The sequence below is a fragment of the Chaetodon auriga genome, chromosome 20 (assembly GCF_051107435.1).
Source record: "Chaetodon auriga isolate fChaAug3 chromosome 20, fChaAug3.hap1, whole genome shotgun sequence".
Taxonomy (NCBI): domain Eukaryota; kingdom Metazoa; phylum Chordata; class Actinopteri; order Chaetodontiformes; family Chaetodontidae; genus Chaetodon; species Chaetodon auriga.
The window spans coordinates 9,172,544-9,190,879 of NC_135093.1; the positions used below are offsets into that span (position 1 = coordinate 9,172,544).

The 18,336-nt window shown below is 42.1% G+C and overlaps 1 protein-coding gene across 1 annotated transcript; it reads right to left on the reverse strand.

The window, feature by feature from the left end:
* Window positions 1–1,185: 1,185 nt before the first annotated feature.
* Window positions 1,186–16,566, reverse strand: LOC143339405 (synaptic vesicle membrane protein VAT-1 homolog). Its single transcript, XM_076760608.1, has 6 exons — window positions 15,945–16,566; window positions 10,440–10,647; window positions 6,713–6,883; window positions 6,417–6,506; window positions 6,033–6,271; window positions 1,186–4,562 (listed from the first exon to the last, which is right to left on the reverse strand). Exons 1-6 carry the CDS (start codon window positions 16,323–16,325, stop codon window positions 4,371–4,373), a joined length of 1,281 nt encoding a protein of 426 aa, XP_076616723.1. The 5' UTR covers window positions 16,326–16,566; the 3' UTR covers window positions 1,186–4,370.
* Window positions 16,567–18,336: the final 1,770 nt, after the last annotated feature.

Consider the following 18,336-nt stretch of genomic DNA (forward strand, 5'->3'; position numbering starts at 1 on the left):
AGTATCAGAACATCTTCTCCAACCTTTATAGACACACTAGCCCCCCATCTTGATGTAATGTCTCATGGCACATGTACTTTACAAACTTGCATGTACTGTTTCACTGTGGTAAAAAGAGGCATCTGACTCTTTCAGTAGATGCAGATTGTTACCCTTTAATTTCTGGAAAAGTTGAATTAGTGCCTGAGCTTCTAAAAGCAATAAGTTAGAGGTTGAGATGTACATTTTGTCGCCGGCTTTTGTAAAAAGATAAATCTCCCTGTGTTTCACATTAGCTAATAAATCTCAATCCTTAATACTCCAGACTTCAAACAAGTCTGTTCATATCTTTTGTGCTAGTCTTTCCCAAATTAAAAAAAGCAATCTTGCTATTTCTGTCCTGCACTATATCACATGGTTATTTTAGCCTGATAGAAGAATGCTAGCCCTGATTAGCTATGCCACAGTTAAAGAGCACCTCCGGGCGTGTGATTGTGGGAACTTCCACACAAGCTTTGGTTTCTTGGACAGGAGGAAGCTGCATCAGAGACGCTCGGGAGGAATTTTCTCAGGATGGTCCAGACATGCCTGATTCTTCTGTACCGACAGCAGCAGCACTGCTTCTTAACTCAATTGTCTGCGTTCAGTCTTGTTGCCTTATAACGGGTCAAACACAGAGGCATGGTCCTTTAAGCTGTCAGTGTCTGCACAAGGACCCCTGCTGGTGGTCATGCATGTTCAACCAAATTAATATTAGATACTTGTACTACTACTACTACTACTACTTCTACTTCTACTCTACTAGAATTCAGAGGGAAATATTTGAAAGCTTCAGTTACAAGTTACTTCACAGGCTCAGATTCATAACACAAAACATAATCAACAAATAAATGATAATGTAGGTTAAGATAAGACTTCATTGATTCACAAGCAGTATATGAAGTAATTAAAATCAGCTCCACCAGCAGAAACATTAAAGAGATGAATACATTAAGGCATCAATGCTTATAATCCAGTGATATAATACAGATTTTTCAGGAATGAATTTTTATTTTTGGTGCTTTAAGTATATTTTGATGGTAATGCTTTTGTACTTTTACTTTTCAGTGTAGGACTTGAGTGACTTTTCTTTTTTCTTACTGGGTCCACTTGAAGTTCCTTTAACCAGTACGGAATCAATTTAGTAATTCACAAGCTCAGAGGAACATGTGTGATGACACTTTAATAGCACAGACAGGTTATGAACAGTGAGGACAAGTGTGAATAAAGTTTGAGTAAAAATGAAAAGAGGCATCATCATCACCATCAGGAATACAGTAACACACAGGGGCATGACACTGGAGGGGTGGGGGTGTGGGAATAAGGAGACTGAGGACCCACAGAGGATGTCTATGTACAGGGTCCATACACCCTCCTAACACATGAAGCCCCTCAGTAACAGCACACAGAACGGTCATCATCACATTTATTATACTGCAAATTAAACACACTGGTTACTGTACACACGTTTAGCATGAATGAGCAATACAATGGTTATCATTACAAAGGGTTGTTAGAAATGTCTTTTAACATCTATTATTTTTTTAGTTTTCGTAGAGTTTTTTAAACGATAGAGCAGAATATGTAGTTTGTGATGGTTTCTTTTTACCTGAAGGACCATTAAACAAACATGATGTCTGATTTGGATGTCGAGGTCGAACTGAGGAGGATCAGGTGTAATTAGGATGGTTTTCCATTCATCGGTTTGTGAATACAGAGTCCCATAAGGTGATATTTAACATGTATGAATGACCTTTGTTTCATCTTTCTGCTCATTTCCCGTCACATTTCATACATTTATTATCAAGAGACAGAACATCAGGAGAGAGATGAAACAAAGGTCATTGATATGTGCACAATAAAAGATTTAAAAAAAAAAAAAAAACACTTTCCAGGACTTCAGGAGCTCTGTAGAAACCAGATTATTTCATTTTGTCTTACATCTGACACTTCAGGCCACATTACATTTTGCTCATAGGCAACAGAATATTGTAACGACTTCTTAAATGCACAATCTCGCACTGACCACCAGAGGTCCCCCGATGCACGAGTGAATACTGTAGCTGTTATGTTTGCTGTGAAATCATTAAAGGAAACATGACATTTTTCTCACATTCGCTCACTGCACACCACTTCAGAAGGTTACATTTTGGCACAAATGTAGTTTTGTTGCTCTATTCTCCTCCCGTCACTGCAATCAGACATGTTAGAGCTGTCAAATCTTGCAGCATGCAGAAATATAAGCAGGCTCAAAGGTGTCTTTATGTGATTTATCTTCACTAACTGCTTTAAAATCTGCTCAAACCCAACATGCTCATTAGTTAAACTCCTCTGTCTGGTTCAGTAGTTAAATCATCACTCCAGGTTTGTCTATCTGCACGCAGGCAAACATCAGGTGTACGAATAAGCAGAACAACGCCCCAAAATAACGTCTGAAAGATTTTAACCTGGGAGTTTTCTAACCAGATGAACTTCTCATGGCCACACCGAGACAATTCCAGTTCCCACTTAAAGTCCACATCAGCTCTTACTTCATACCGGGCGACGGAAACCTGGCCAAACTTAACAATACTTGTCCAAGTGGCCAAAAGAAGAACAATGTAAATAACATAAAGTATTATCTGTGCAAGTTTGTAACAAACGCTTTGGAAAAATCCAAACAATGTATGCTGGAGAGCTTTTTAGCATTCAGCTCCAGAGACAGAGACAAAGCAGGAGTGAGAGCGTGGGGAGAGGAATGTGAGGAGCTGCTCTGCTGCCATGGAGGGAAAACTCCTTCTCCTCAGCGTCTCCTGCGTCACAGCATTGAATTACAGCCACAGCTGGACAAAACATCTGACTGACTGAGCCCAAACTCCACTGTTTCAGGTCAGCCTTTCAAAGAAAGCAAGCAAGACGCAGCAAAGCATCATCCCAGCTTTTCTTCTTCTAACCTACTCCCTGTGTGCATGTATGAGAGGAATCACAGAAACACATCCTGTGCTGTAGCTCAGTGAGCAGAAATCAAGGCAAGAGATGTGGCTTGCCAAACAAGTTTAGCTCAAGTTCAGCATCAGGAAGTTTGGAAGAAAACCCAGAGGTGACGAGCGCCAAGGCAGGGAAGCCCTGTTAATTGTTATTCACAGTTGGCTCGACGGCAGTGGTGAAAGCTGGCTTTAAATCCGGCACAAATATGTGAGAAAATGGAGCAATTTAGCTAGAAAACAACAGCGACCTGGGCTTTGGTCTCACGACATTCATGAAAGAGGAGAGGACGCGAAAACACACTTTCATAATTATATCTGAGTCGTGCGTCACGATGCATGAAACCAGTCTAACGATCACGACACTGATATTTACTGATAAACAGGTTTGGTTTGATTACACTTATTCAACACTCCATCAAATGAATACTCCGTTACAGGATCCAAGGTTACCGAAGCTCAGTAATGTATTCTGATTACATTCAAAAGACATCGCCTGATCTGAGGTCTGACGCCGGTTAAAGGAAAAGGGCCAGTATGCATATGAAGCCACTCAAAGTAGATTTCTATTGTTCTTCAATATGTAAAAATTTGACATAAAAACATGTCATGTTTTGTTTTGTAGGAGAAAACTGGATTGGATTTTGATAAAAGCATAGAAATTAATTGATTTTTAATAATAACTGATTAATGATTCTTAATATGTAAACTTGGCAGCCAGTTATTATGGAAATGCTTAATTTTTTGGGTCGACCTTTGACACAAGACTCAATTAACCACATCACTGAATAACATACAAACATTTTATAGCACCTCTACAGATTTAACCATTAAAGATCCCAAAGAGCTTTATGACAAATTTCTTCCAGCATATTAGCTTTCCTCTCGCATGCTGCAACACAATTAAGCCTAGATGATGATGGCTGCAATGCATGATGGGTAGTCTAGTCTAGTAGCCACTCAGGCTTATTTTTTCCACATTTTTTCAAAGTTTGGGATCATTTCTCAGACGTTTCATACATACTGGCTCTGGTTTCTTACTGTTATGAATATTACGTCAGAGTTGTTGTTGAGCTGTTATCATGGCGACTCGACAGTTTTGAAACCACACCCGTTTGCTTTGTTTTTAGCAACCATCTGTAATCAGAATACATTTTTTCCTTTTGTAATGTAACAGAACACAATTAATTTTTATTTCAAATACAAGTATCCCCAACAGACACTGAACTTTAGACATATTGCACGACAAATTCTTCATAAACATTTGAAAATACTGACAAGGTCAAAGAATTCCTGGCACCTCGCCTCTTTTCTCTTTCCTTTTTTTTTGAAAAACAGGGAACTCATTGAAGATGTGCCTGAAAATATCACTCCAATAAGCACTCTTACTCAATCTTTCTCTGCTTTAACTTCCTCTGTGGCCTCTTCTCTCTCCTCACTGACGGCAGCTTCAGTTTTTTCCACGTTTTCTGCCGGCTCAGGGTCGGACTTTGGCTTCTCTTCCTCCCTCTTGGCCTCGGGAAGAAGGATGACTTTCCCAATGTTTTGGCGTTCGTGCATGCGCCTCATGGCATCCGCCACCTGAGAGAAGACAGAGGAGCAGAACGGACGTGCACAATAGGTATTTTTTCCTCTAAAAACAAGTCATTTAAACCCTGCAGAAGTCTCTCTGAACACTTAAACCTGCACTGGCTGATTTTATGGGACACTTGTGAGCATCTGAAAACAAGCAGTAAACACAACACTGACATACACTGACCTTATGAACCCAATATGGAGTTTTAGCAAACAGTTACTTCTTGACACATTGAGCAGACTGCTCTGCTAAATCCACCAGGTAGTCACAAACTTTGCCTGCCGTTTGGCACTGGGCAGGTGTCATTAAGTGGTTTATCAGAGCTTTTTGATCCAGCAGAGCTGCCTTATCAGTCTGGAAATTATACTGATGAGAGTGAATGAAAACAGTAAAGTCACAGGCTGTCAAACCAGACGCTAAAGAGCTCTGTAGAGCCAAGCAGAGGGGCAGAATCAGGTGTTAATTCTCTAGTTTCATTAATACAAGTGACATTATTAGATCCATTAGTAATAGAAAAGTATTGATTAAAGCAGATTGTGCTTTAAAACTTTTTATATATCTTGTAGATCCTTAAATAAATCAAATCCATCAAAAACAGCAGCATGCTTCCAGGGTAAATAAATCTTAAATGATCATCTCCTGAAGTCGAGGAGCAACATTCATGACAACAATGGCGACCTGTGCTGCATATCTCTGCCCTAAGTCATCTGCGCTTCCTATCGTTTCCTTCCTCAGCTATTGTCTGTTTCCTGCTTGCAAACCCACAGCCAGGATCGTCTTGCATCACGCTGCCGTAGATCCTTGAAACCAGTCGGAGAAACTCAAAACAAAGATACCGCCGCAAGCAGTGGATGCCACGGCAACAATTTGGATGTCACCTAGCAACGGCCCTTAAGTACCGACACATATGATGGGGGGGGCGGGGGTTAGTTCGTCTACCTATGAGAGATGGAAATGAGGAAAACACCAGAAGGAGTTTTTCTGAAGGTTGTGACACAGAGGAAGCTTCAGTGGAGCTGAAGTGGATTTACATTCACCTCATGTGTGCATGTGTGTGAAAAATTAATGTTACCAGTCAAACCATTAAGAAACGGTTTGACATGAAATGTGATTATTGACTTGGCAGCGGTGAACTGGTTTCATGGTATACAGCGATATGAGAATTGAGTCAATGATATGATAAATGTTGATTCAATTGACATTTTGGGGGAGGGGGGGGGTTATGTGTTGGACTGAAAAATAGTCCCAAACATAACCTAACATAAAAATGTGAATCATCGTTAACTCTCAGCCAGAAAGTGAAAAAACATATTTCCCAACATGTTGAACTCAAATATGGATTCACTATCATTTTATTTAATTTGTAAAGGTTGTCGTGGTGGAGACTGTTTCACATCAGCCTACAGCGCTATGGTGCATGCTTAAAAAATTGTGTCCATTTTCTACGATTTTTACATGAACATGATCCAACTGACCTCCTCAAAGTGATAGCGCGAGTCGATGCGGGGCTTGATCTTCCCCTGCTTGTAGAGCTCCAGCAGCTTGAACATGGTCGTGCGCAGGAGCTGCTCGTCGCTGACGTAGCCCAGGTGGAAGCCGCAGACGGCCTTGTTGGCCTGCATCAGTTTCAGCGTGGTGAGAGACAGCTGGTTGTACCAGGTCTTTGCCATGGCCAGCAGGTTCTTCTTCTGGCCTGTCACACAATTAGCTGCACCTTGAATGACGGACAAAGGGATACATCAAGCTTAATGTGTGTGTCTCATTATAAAACTTTATCCTTACAGTAATATAAAGATAAAACATGAAGACACACTCAACAAATGCATTGAAACATGTTTTTCTGTTCCTGAACGTCTTACCAAAGACTATAAGCGTTCCCAAAGGTTTTAACAAACTAAAACCTTTTTGAGTGTCTGAACCACCGAGTGGGTCGAGGATGATGTCCACTCCTGCAGGGACATAGGATAAAAAGGGGAACAGAGGGGACGGTAAAAAGAGACGAGGAGCTTTTTATGTCTCTTCATCAACTTGATATTCAGGAAAAAACACTGAAATATGGTTAACATGAATTTTGAAAACATGGACCAGGCAGGAAAGGTAAGCACGTGTGTTTTTTGTGCTTTTAGACGACAGTGTTGTGTGTGTGTCTTCTCACCCTTTGGGCTGATTTTGCGGATTTCCTCCACGTAGTCTTTGGTGCGGTAGTCGATGGGGTGAGTGACCCCACCCTGGGCGATGATCTCATGTTTGGAGGCTGACGCCGTGCCAAAAACGGTCACGTCCTGCACGGTCTGACACAGCTGGGTAACGGCGATGCCGACGCCACCTATCGATGTGCGGAGCAGCAGCACAAAGAGAAACGGGAATGGCAGCAACTGCAGGTGTTTCACTTTTCACAGGAAAGCTTTTCAAGCTCTGCGTGAAACACACTCATTTATTCATCAAACAATGAACGGCTGTAAGTGCTCATCTCACTGAAAGAATGACTGAATAAAGCTACTACCTGGCTGACTCACACCTGCCTTTAATACTGTGAATCATGATATACAGTTTTGTTCGACTATACAGCAACTCTGATTTCTGAGGATCGGAACAACTTGAGGATTAGGTTTTCATCACTGTGCAGTTCAATATGTCACACATACGCTGTGAATAGAAGAGGTTTTCCAAGATTTAAAACTTAAAGATGCACCCAGATTTGTCCTTTTGCAGAAAATAACTCAACTAGCTCCACAAATTTTATTATATTAGGAGACAGACAGCGTTTTGATCCATTTTTATCTGATCATTTGGGCCCAAAATATCATACAGTTGCTATGCAGGCGTAAACCCGTGCAAGGAAAGCCTGTGTAATGCCAGTTAAACAGCTTCATCAACCCCACTGATCCCCAGTGTCTCCCTCATTCAGGACTGTGCAGCCAGACATTGTTCAAAAGCACAGAGCTTTATTTTATACGCTAGCTGAGACACCCAACTCTCTGAAGATATCAATCACATCCAGCTGAAATACAAGGATGGACACAAAAATATAGTATCTTCATCTGATGGATTGATGCAGCCATAAAAACATGGATGTATTTCACTCTGTGTAAACATAATGCAGTGTTGGAACAAGCTGATGCAGTATGTATATAATGTAGTATGGATGTTACTGTCAGACAAAATAAGATTATATTTCCGCCTCTGAGCTACTTAATGGAAATCAATAGGGGGAAACTTGATTTTAAGGGGTTAAAAGGCCATGCACGTAGGGTGGATTAAACTTTCAACAGTGGTGGGATTAGATTCATTTCTACTCCAGAAGGAGTGGTGACATTACATCCACAGTGGTGGGTGATGTGATTTTATGGAGGCTTGGAAGAACAAACAGCTGAAATAGCTGTTAAACAGTGAAGGGTTTTTCACCATCATGGCTGCCTGGGTGTGCCTGCCCTCTCCATCACCCTGGCCTCGTGTGGCTGATTCATACAGGTCAGCTAACAGCCACCCGCCCACTCAACGGCGAAGCCTGGCCTTTGAGAGGGGGGAAGCAGAAGAGCACTAGACCGTGATGGCGGACTCTGACGGTAACTGACCTGTACATGTGGATTGAAGGGTGGCTGACAAACACTGAGCGATCTGAGTTACTGCAGCGTTAACATCTTTTACACCTTTAATGCTGAAACCAGCCTTTAATAAGTAACTTCAAATCAAACAAAAGCTACAGATGATGAAAATGACATGAAGAATTGCAGCTCTTTAAATGGCCGTCATTTGAGCTGATGTGCAAAGCTCCGGCGTATTGAGCACATGGCAAATTGTTGCCATGTAATTATTGATTTAAAGAACCAAATCATCTGTCCACCCACTACCATCTAATGTGCTGAGAGCCAATGCTTGTCTGAACTAATAGCCACAAAGCAGACTTTTAATTTGAAATATTTATCCGAGCTCACAATTATTGGGTACACACTGTGTCAAAATTCCCTGTGCTCCCATATTACATGATGTGCTCGTAATTACCATAATTAAACAACTGAGCTGGATGTTGAAGACGTCTCAGTGCCCGTCTGAAAGGTTTTTTCTCAGCAAAGGTGAGGTTCAAATACACCGCTGATAAAACAATCCCACCACAGGATCTATTTAGTAGTTTTTCCAGGGCTTTCGATCGTATCACATGATCTTGGGCAGCAGACGATTGTTTTCTCAACTGTTCAACAGTGAACTCTGAGCTGTTAAGGTGACATTGACGAGAGGTCCTTTAAATGATCAGAAAATAAAAAAAAAATTCATGGCTGCTGGGTGAACTCCACCTGAAGAAGAAGGTCACGTGATACGATGAAAAGCTGCTTAATAGATCTTGTGATGAGGTTGTTTTCTTAACTAATCACATGACTGCAAGCAGAAGAGAGCTAGCAGCATGACGCAGGTCCTGGGAAAAGCATGATGTTGAGATGGTTCTGCACGTTTCTTACATCACTGACCAGGCAGGACGTCCGAGCGCAAACTTCAAAAACGGTTGTGCGTGTCGAACACTTCCTAAATCCACACTTGGGAATCATCATGAGGATTTATTAGCCAATTTGAAGCGTGAGTCAACACCAGAAACAAGCAGATTACTCCCTGGTTAAAAGTCCTGTAAACATGCATTTCTATAGAACATTAAACATTCATGATAAAGTAACTATGACAACAATTAAAAAAAAAAAAATCTCTAGGTTTTATTCATTAAGAGCATAAGGACTGTGCGGGTGCAGTTTGATCAGGTTTGACTGACAGCACCTAAACAACCCTCTGACTGTCACCTGATTCTGACTCAAAGGCTGCTAAATCCTGATTGGTCATATGTGACATCACTCTTTCCCAACTAATCCCCACCCACTTTGAACCAGCGAGAGGAGCAAAAAACACAGAAATCTTTAACGTGAAATAAGTAAAAGACTTCAAACTTTGGCAGACAGGAGCGAGCTCATGTTGGATCCCATCGCTCATGCTGAGAAGATGATTGAAGAAATCTGTTTTGGGGTCTTTCAAAGATGCGTATACTCCCATCCTACTGTGATTAATGCAATGCCACTAGGATGTCGGTTATTTAAGCACAATCCTCGGCAGTAAATGAGGCATAATTGCTTGTTATGCGGTTGAAGCCCCCTTCTTAAATGTCAGGTGTTGCCAAAGCAACCATGCCTGATAACGATGCTGATAAGTTCTTATGAGACCATTGCAAACACACACACACACACACACACACACACACACACACACACACACTATATCCTCACCAGTGACCCACGGTCTCTTAGCTGATAATTTTTCAGGACAGGAATGCGGCTGCATCCAGAGAAGTGATTAGTGACCCGGAGTGAATGAGCTGTGTGACTCCTCACTTCATAATTCAATCATGGGGGAGACCGCTGGGGATGAATCGTGTTTGAAATCACAATTATGACTCGTTTTCTGTCACCATTTATGTCAGAAAGGCAGAAAAATTGCCAAAACAATTTTCATTAGTCCAAGGTGACGCCTTCACATTGCTTGTTTTGTCCAAATAAGAGTCTAATGTTAAAATATATTCAGTTTACAAGGACATAAAACAAAAATAAGTGGCAAATCCTCATATTTAACCAGCAAAGCTTTAGCATTTTTGCTTAATAAAGTGACTTAAACTGATCAAATTATCACAATTATTGTCAATTTAATCTCAGTGGAGCATCTCTTTGATGACTTGGTATGTGGTTTCAGGACTAAACAGCACTGATTCTGCACCTTATTTGCTTTGCCACATAAAATAAAACAGATTTCAACCTGTTTGCTCAACCCTGATTGTTTTTGGACCAAACTGGGGGAGATGACACAATATGCAAAACAAGGCTCAGTGCATTAATATGTGCTGTGTGTCTCACCCGCTGCCATGTGGACGAGAACGCTCTTGCCCGGCCTCACGTTGGCCATCTCAAACAGCATCATGTAGGCGGTCATGTAGTTAACGGGAAGAGCGGCACCTTCCTCAAAGCTCATCTGCTCGGGCATGGGGAAGGTGCGGTCTGCGGACACGACAACAACTTCCTGCCACATGCCACTGCGGCTCATCGCGATGACCCGATCCCCCACCTGAGAAACAAAACAAAGGAGGAGACGGAGGGAAACAGGTTACTGGGTGATATGTGTGTGTGTGTCCACACTTGAGTAATTCACAGCAGCAGACATGTTTGTTTCTTCATGTTTCAGTTCTTGACATCAGATTTACATGGAAATATAAAGGGCTGTGTCTCCCACATCACCAGAGAGACATATTTCTCACTGACTTCTGTGATATCCAGCCACAAAAGACAGTTCTGGTTTAATTTGTCCAGCTTTTGACATATCTAAGTAACTGCCTGTTCCACCACCACTTTGCTCCCGTCTTGAGTTTTAGATAATGAGGCTGTTTTTGTATTTTTCCCCACACAGTGCCGTCAATCGGGAAACTGAGGTCAAGCAGGCAGGAAGTCCTCTGATATCTTTGTTGTTGAATGACATGAGGGACGGTTATTACACTGTTCACCTGTACAAAAGATGGCAGGTAACTATTTCACATATCATATATATCACACATATATGAGGTTGCATAAAACCTGCTGCATGTGCATGAACTGCCTCTGTTCATATGAGCTCAGACAAGGGGGCTTATGGGAAATGTTGTTCCCACTTCATGTGCTGCTTTCTTAAACAGACAAATGCTGTTATTAGCGTATCACTGGCGTTGCGAAACTTTCCAACAAGTGGAGAGCAAAGGAAAGACGCCTGATCTGATTGTGCTTCCTGTTCAAACAGCCTCAAAAGCTGTGAGCGACACCCACTTCCTGCCACACACAAACCCCTGACAATAGGCAGACGACACACACATACACACACAAATATTTACACATTCATAGAGAGTGAAAACAGAAGCTCCCAAAAACACACTTAGCACGTCAGCCTCAGTGAGATAATTCCAACATGGCCAGTTTTGATGCTTTGACTTCCACCTCAGATGGCACGCGCCTTTTCGGGTTGATTACATTTCTCAACCCTCGTCTTATGAAACACTTTCAAGCACCCGCTGGATGACCTCAAAAATGCATGATAGCCAATTTGAAAAAGGCTGAGCTCAGTTCCTGCACAGATGACACAAACTCAGGCAACTGAGGGGTAGGACAGTGAAGTTTATGTGGAAAACTGCTGCTGATTTAAATTACTCACTGCAAAACTTAAGCTGGCAAAGTCCACGTGACAGCACAGTTTTCCTGCTGTCTCTACACACAAATGGCCAGTGATGGAAGAAGTACTCAGATATTTTACTTAAGTAAAAGTAGCAATAACACATTGTGGAAAAAACAAACTCCACTAATCCCACTTAGATAAAAATACAAATGTATCATCAGCAAAATGTTAGTTTGGGTTTTTAGTTTGTTAGTGTTGTAATATTTAGTTCAGATCCGAACTAACCTGTTAAGACACCAAAAGTCACATGATAACACAAACTGATTGAGCCAGCTGTGCCAGCAGCTCCCCTGTCCTGCGATGTAAAATTACTGGTTTTGTCAAAGGAGTCTGGTAGCTCTGAAGAGAGCGATAGAAGAGGTTCAGCTCCCCAAAGTCGATGCTCCTGCCGGCTTCCCCAAACTGGGCGGTGCAGACCTTGTCCCCTGTCCTGCTATATTGTTAATGCTGATGCAGTGCTGATGTGCTTTTGGAGCTACTTTTGACTTCTTCATATACAATTTGGTAGTTTAGTCCAGTGGTTTCCAACTCAAGGGTTGGGCCCCTCCAAAGAGACACAAGACAAGTCTGAGGGGTCGTGAGATGATTAATGGGGTCAGACAGAAGAACTTTTCTAATCATTTTTAGGACTTTTCTCTAATCTCTGCTATTATTTGTGAAATATTGGGTAATTCTGGGCCTCTCATGGGCATCTGAAGGTTAGTATAAGTTGTGATGTAAAGGCACCTAAATATTGAATAAACGTGTCACTTTCCACCACTACAGATGGATTCCTCATCATATGTTCATTCTACAGCGTGCAACGTCCTGAGCTGATACAGAACACATGGCGACAGCCTCTCATCACATTATGTTGATTAAAGAGTGTATTTGCAGAACAGATGGTGGACTTCCTTCAAAGCTCCATCCTCCAAAATATCAATCAAGTCGTGAGGCCTAAACATTGACTGGCAATGCATTTTATCTACCGTGGAGACATCTGCGGCGAGGTAATGCTGAATCTGGAATGTGGAAAGACGAGCTGTGAATGGGATCCTACATCACACATCTGCCCTGTCTGCCTTCCAAACGTCTTATGAAACAGCCACACCCTCCCGTCCTCGTCTGCGGAGGTCTCGCTGCTGCAGCCCCGATCAGCTCCATCGGGCTCCATGTATCCCACTGCAGTCCCACCCAGACTCTTACACCAACTGCCTCGAGCTTTTTTTTGTTTTTTTTCCACCTAAACATCATTTCAGTGCTGATACATTTCAAATTCTTTGCCTTATCCTTGTTTGACACACCGCCTCCTGCAACTGTTGCATGTGCTGTTTTGCTGCTTCTTTCCAACAAGGAGGAACGCACCACTCCCCCTATAGGATTCCTGCTCTCTGAAAATGGAGACAAAGATGAAGGCAGGAATGAGAGGAGGGTGAGATAGGAGTGTACTATGTGGAGGAGGAAGAGGAGGAGGAGGAGGAGGGAAATTCCATACCGACACAGAGGGACAGGGAGGAGCCTCAGTAATTTACTCATGTAAAACTTAATAAATGACAGCCTGGAAAAGACGCGTCTGAACGAAAGCTGACGCCGAAGTTTCATTTAGATTGACAGGTAAGACAAGAAGGAAGCATCAGAGCACTTGAAGGCCTCGTTCACACCACAGCTAAATATGGTTATTGTGCCTCATGTCAGCACTTAACATGGTCAAGTTCGCACTCAGAGTGGTTACAAATGGGAGCGACAACCAGCAGGAAAACATCCTCTTTAAAACAAGTCACGACAGCTGACTGAAGTCCTGTGAAATGAGCTCGATGGTGCATGTCAGGGTGCACACAACCCCAACCCGTGACACTGGAAAAGGTTTGTTTACGAGACTTATCGCCGCTCTGAGTGTCCTTACAAGATCCTTTAAGGCTCCTCCAACAATCTGGATGAAAAACATTCTGTCTGCTGCACGATAGAAAAGACATTCACACAGTTTTCTCAAGTTGCGACTGCGTTTCCAAACCAGCGAGCCAGAAATTACACTCATACGTCCTCGCTGCACAGAGTATAAACATGATATTTTGCAGGAAAAACAGTGGATGGTAACATCTACATATGCCAATGTAACTGATAACAGCATTTTAATTTTGTTTCAAGGTGAACAAGTAGAGCAAGGAGACATGGTGCCAAGCTGCCGCCTTTGTTTGGATAAGAAACAACAGGCGCAACTTGATAAACAAATTGAAACCCTTTTTTATCGTTCAACAGAAAGAGTATTCTTCATCCAGATGATTAGAAGAGTCTTCGGATTCGGGAAAGTGTTTCTTAGTGATCATCTGGATATGTATTATTCAGAAAATCTGATGCACAGCTCTGAAACTCAAATCTACTGTGAATACATGAGGGGCACACGCAGGGGCTATAGGACGTACACAATGATTGCACAACTGTGCAAATCTCCGTGAATGTTTTTTTTCTTCTGAAAACACTGGCAAGAGTAAACAGCTCATGGTTCAGCTTATTCGGATCCTCAGAGGGAAATGAGCGAAAAACATCAGAGCTCTGCCTGGCAGTCAGAACAATTAATGCAACTCTTATGAACCCGATGACACAGCTGAAAAGTCCTGTTACTCATTCAGATGTGAGTGTTTTCCGTCTCCATATTCATGAGCCCGCGCACGCAGAACACAAGAGGCTCCGGTTAAAGACTAACAGTGACGGCGTAAAACATTCTCCTGCTTTGATCCTTTGTGCCAGTGCAAGTAAACAAGTCTGAACCTCCGAGTGAAAGCTGGAGAGTTTTTGCAAAAGCTGCGACAAGAAGTCATGGAGGTCACTTTGCAATGAGTCACTATGGATTCATCCTTGATATGTTGCTGTAAAAATAAATATGGTATAACCAGTGGAGGCTTTGGCCTGTGGATGCTCTGAGATCAGCTCTGCCGTATCTCTGTAAAATGTGCTTTACCTGCAGGGAACAGGTATCTGTGGGCTTCAATTAGATCTGCTGCTGGCTGGACATAAATCAAAGGCACTCACAACAAGCAATATCAGGCCCTACCACCAATTTCCACTCTTTCAGACACCTCGGAAAGCAGAAACAGACACAGAAAAACAAATTTGAGGCTCTCAAATCTGGGCAGATATTGGCAAGAGGGTTGTTTTTATGAATCTAAAGGGGGCACGGACACAGAGCGCAAAAATATTCAATATTCAGGCTAATATCCAGCAAATCTCGACCTCTGGAAAAGTCTTATCGGGGAGGAGGTGAATGTAAATGTGTGCTGCAGAGAAAAATGTGAAAACACTTCAAGGACACACTAAATCAAACACTTACTATTCACAATGCCAGGATGGTAATTTTGCTACAAGAAAGCCTCTTTGCTGTGTTTTAAATGAAGACAGCACATTGCAGGGAGGATGTTTATGGAGGAGTGCTGTTTTTCAAATCCTGCATATGCAACATGAAAACAGTAAAAAGACTCAAATACCTCTGTGCAAACAGACGGTACTGTCAGATATGGAGCTGAAACAACTATTTCAATAATCAGTGGTTTAAGGTACTGGTTTCCAAATATTTAATGATCCCAGCCTCTCTGTTTTGAGGGTTTTCTGCCTCTCTGTGTGTTGTATCATTGAAATCTTGAATATTTCTGGGGTTTGGACTGACAAACAATTTGAAGAGATCATTTGTGGCATGTTGCAACAGGTGTTTTTAACTGTTTTCCGACTATTTATAGACCAAACAGGATATAATCTGCAGATTAATCGATAGTAAGATGAATCTTAGAGATAATTAGATATACTTCATGCTGTGTAAATAATCTGGAATGTAAACATTTTTGCACTATGGTCCTACACAGAAATGAGAGGAACTTCTTTATAGACTTTCCTTCAAATGATCAGTGAAGTCATGGCTCTCGATTTCTCGGCATCTTTCACAAAAGAAGAGGTGGAACTAATCTGGTTTAGTGTTTGGAAAAGATGACCAGCGCGTCTTGATCAGGAAGGAGAACCCGTGAGTCACTGAGGAACAATAGGATGTGCATTTCCAGACCAGAAACACTTGTCAGTGAACTCAGCTGATGCAGGTTTAAATCAAAATCCCCAGCAGCTCCACAGCACGATTGCACATTGTTCGTGCGCATTCTAGCAGCCTATTTTGAGGACGTACGAGCACGCAGCAGGTCTTTACTCACTTTCCGGTCCTTCACATCCTCCCCGACTGCTTCGATGACCCCGGAGCCCTCCATTCCCATCGTGACAGGCGGGGCGGGCAGCAGCTCGTACAGCCCCTGCCTGCCCAGCAGCTCGGCGAAGTTCAGCCCGCACGCCTTGACGCGCACCAGGACCTCTCCAGCCTTCAGCTGCGGCTCGCTCTGCGCCTTCACCTGCAGCTTCACTTTGTCGTAGCCGCCGTACCCCGTCAGGACCAGAGCCCTGCAGGGGAGAGGCTTCTCCTCGGCTGCGGGGCTGCTGGCCGACGCCTGCGGTGCATCTGCGGCAGCTGGCGGAGGTTCGTCGGGCTTCTTCTCCTGCTCAGGTTGTTGTTGCTGAGTTGGAGCCGATTCGCCAGACATAATAAACCACTTGTGATGTGCGTCCTTTCAGATTTTCAGTCCAGATCAGTAGTTCTGCCTGTTTGGGCGCTTCTTATAAGAAATAAACAAATATTTCTAGCAGAAAGTGTCATGCAGTAAGTGTCCGTCACTCAAGACACTCCTATCCTTTGTAAAAAAAAAAATGAGATTATTGCTGCGTGCGTGGTTTCCTGTGTGTGCGCTCCGCTCAACAAGTGACCGACGTCAAGACTACGCATTTGAAACATCAATTCCGGTTTGTCTTTTCATAATAAAACTCGAACTTTTTGGGATCGTCATAAATACTGTGAATAAAGGTACATGTTAATCATTACAGACAAAATTGATTGTAGATATCTCACAAATTAAAATTGATAAAAGAAAATGTCAAAGGTCTTTACTTTTGAACAACAAAAAGAAGAATTTATATGGAGTTTTCAGCGTACTACAAGACATGTTACAACAGAAAAAGTACAAGAAATGTGAGCAAAGGTTGAGTAATCAGGCTACATTTTGTCTATGTGTGGGTGCACTGTTTCCAACTGTCAAAGCAAAACGTTAAAGGCAAATACATGTTCTTTTTGATATGAAATGGACATAAAGCAGACTCCAAATGTCAGCGGAGATATCACATTCAGATGTCATTTAGATGGCTAATAAAGATAAAATTTCTCAGTGGAATTAGCCACAATAAATTGTAGTTATGATGTACTCGATATTTAGGTCTATCGTGGATAAGATTCCAGTTACAAACACCGATTTTATACCTTGAAAAAGCTTTTATTTAAATGTCAGATATTATAACTTCCGGTGTTCTTCCACTTGCCTGTGGCTGTCTTGACGCAGCTGAAAAAGTGACCGTTTCGTTTTATTGGCCAAATGTCAGGGAGCTGCGGTGAGCTCCAAACCCCGGACACTGGAGTGCTGCAGGGATCATTTGAGCTCACAGCTGGAGGAGCTCAACAAAATTATGATAATCTGTTATATACAGATGTAGATGAATTATGTTCTGATGGCAATTAAAGCAAAAAAGTCTAAAAATAATAAAAACTTCAATAAAATTTTGAAAATATGGGAGCCGATCTGAGGTGGGTTTAGTCTCTATAATCACTTTTATTTTGGAGTGACAGTCCATATAAGTCCATTTATAAACTAATATTGTACTTGATTATTCTAATAGAAAAATAAAGGACATCCTGATGTATTCTAATAATATTCTACAATATTCTAACAACTTTCCCATGTAATCTTGATGATGTCTAAGGATTTGTTTTTAAATATTACAACAATTGTTATGAGGATACACTCAGGTAAAATATCTAATGCTTCCTGTATGATGGCAATTACTTGTTTTCACCACCCCTATACCCACACAGTCTGTGCACAGAGCTGCCTTCTCATCCTGTTATAGTGGCTGTCAGATGGGACAGGAAGGGGTATAGTGAAGTTGCAGTTTTACACATCCTTTCACCCTGTTTGAGTTCAGAGGAGGCTGCCACTGAGACTCTGCACACGAACACTGTTAAACACACAACCACATCGCAACCATCAGCTTACACACACGCACTAACCCATAACACAGCTGCTACAAACATGGTGTTGGATGGGTAATGTGTGATAAGTGGGCTAAGTGTTCTCAGATGCTCTATATTTTCCAGACATAGCCACACACACACACACACACACACACACACACACACACACACACACACACACACACACACACAGTCACTCTCAGGATGCTTTTGAATGCACCATGTGGCCACTTGTTGGTGAGTAGATGTTTTACATCCCGTTGGAGCTGCTGTCAGCCACATTAATGCCTCAAAGCTTTTGGAGCCATAATAGCCTATATGACATATTTTACTTGGGGACCACATGTTCCTCTAAAAAAAAAAAAAAAAAAAAAAGCAATTCAGATCGGTTTCTAATCTCCCTGTGGATGTATTTAAAATGGAAGTTCAACCCATGAAAGGAAAGCATGACACTATCTGCATTTCTGCTGTTGTTG

Bases quoted from the DNA above. Each gene is read 5' to 3' on its own strand.
- LOC143339405 (XM_076760608.1), bottom strand. From the start codon at position 16,325: ATGTCTGGCGAATCGGCTCCAACTCAGCAACAACAACCTGAGCAGGAG. The intron at 6,507-6,712 runs GTGAGAAGACAC...ATGTCCCTGCAG, and splicing joins CCGCAAAATCAGCCCAAAGG to GAGTGGACATCATCCTCGAC. The intron at 4,563-6,032 runs GTCAGTTGGATC...GTCTTCTCTCAG, and splicing joins CGCGCTATCACTTTGAGGAG to GTGGCGGATGCCATGAGGCG.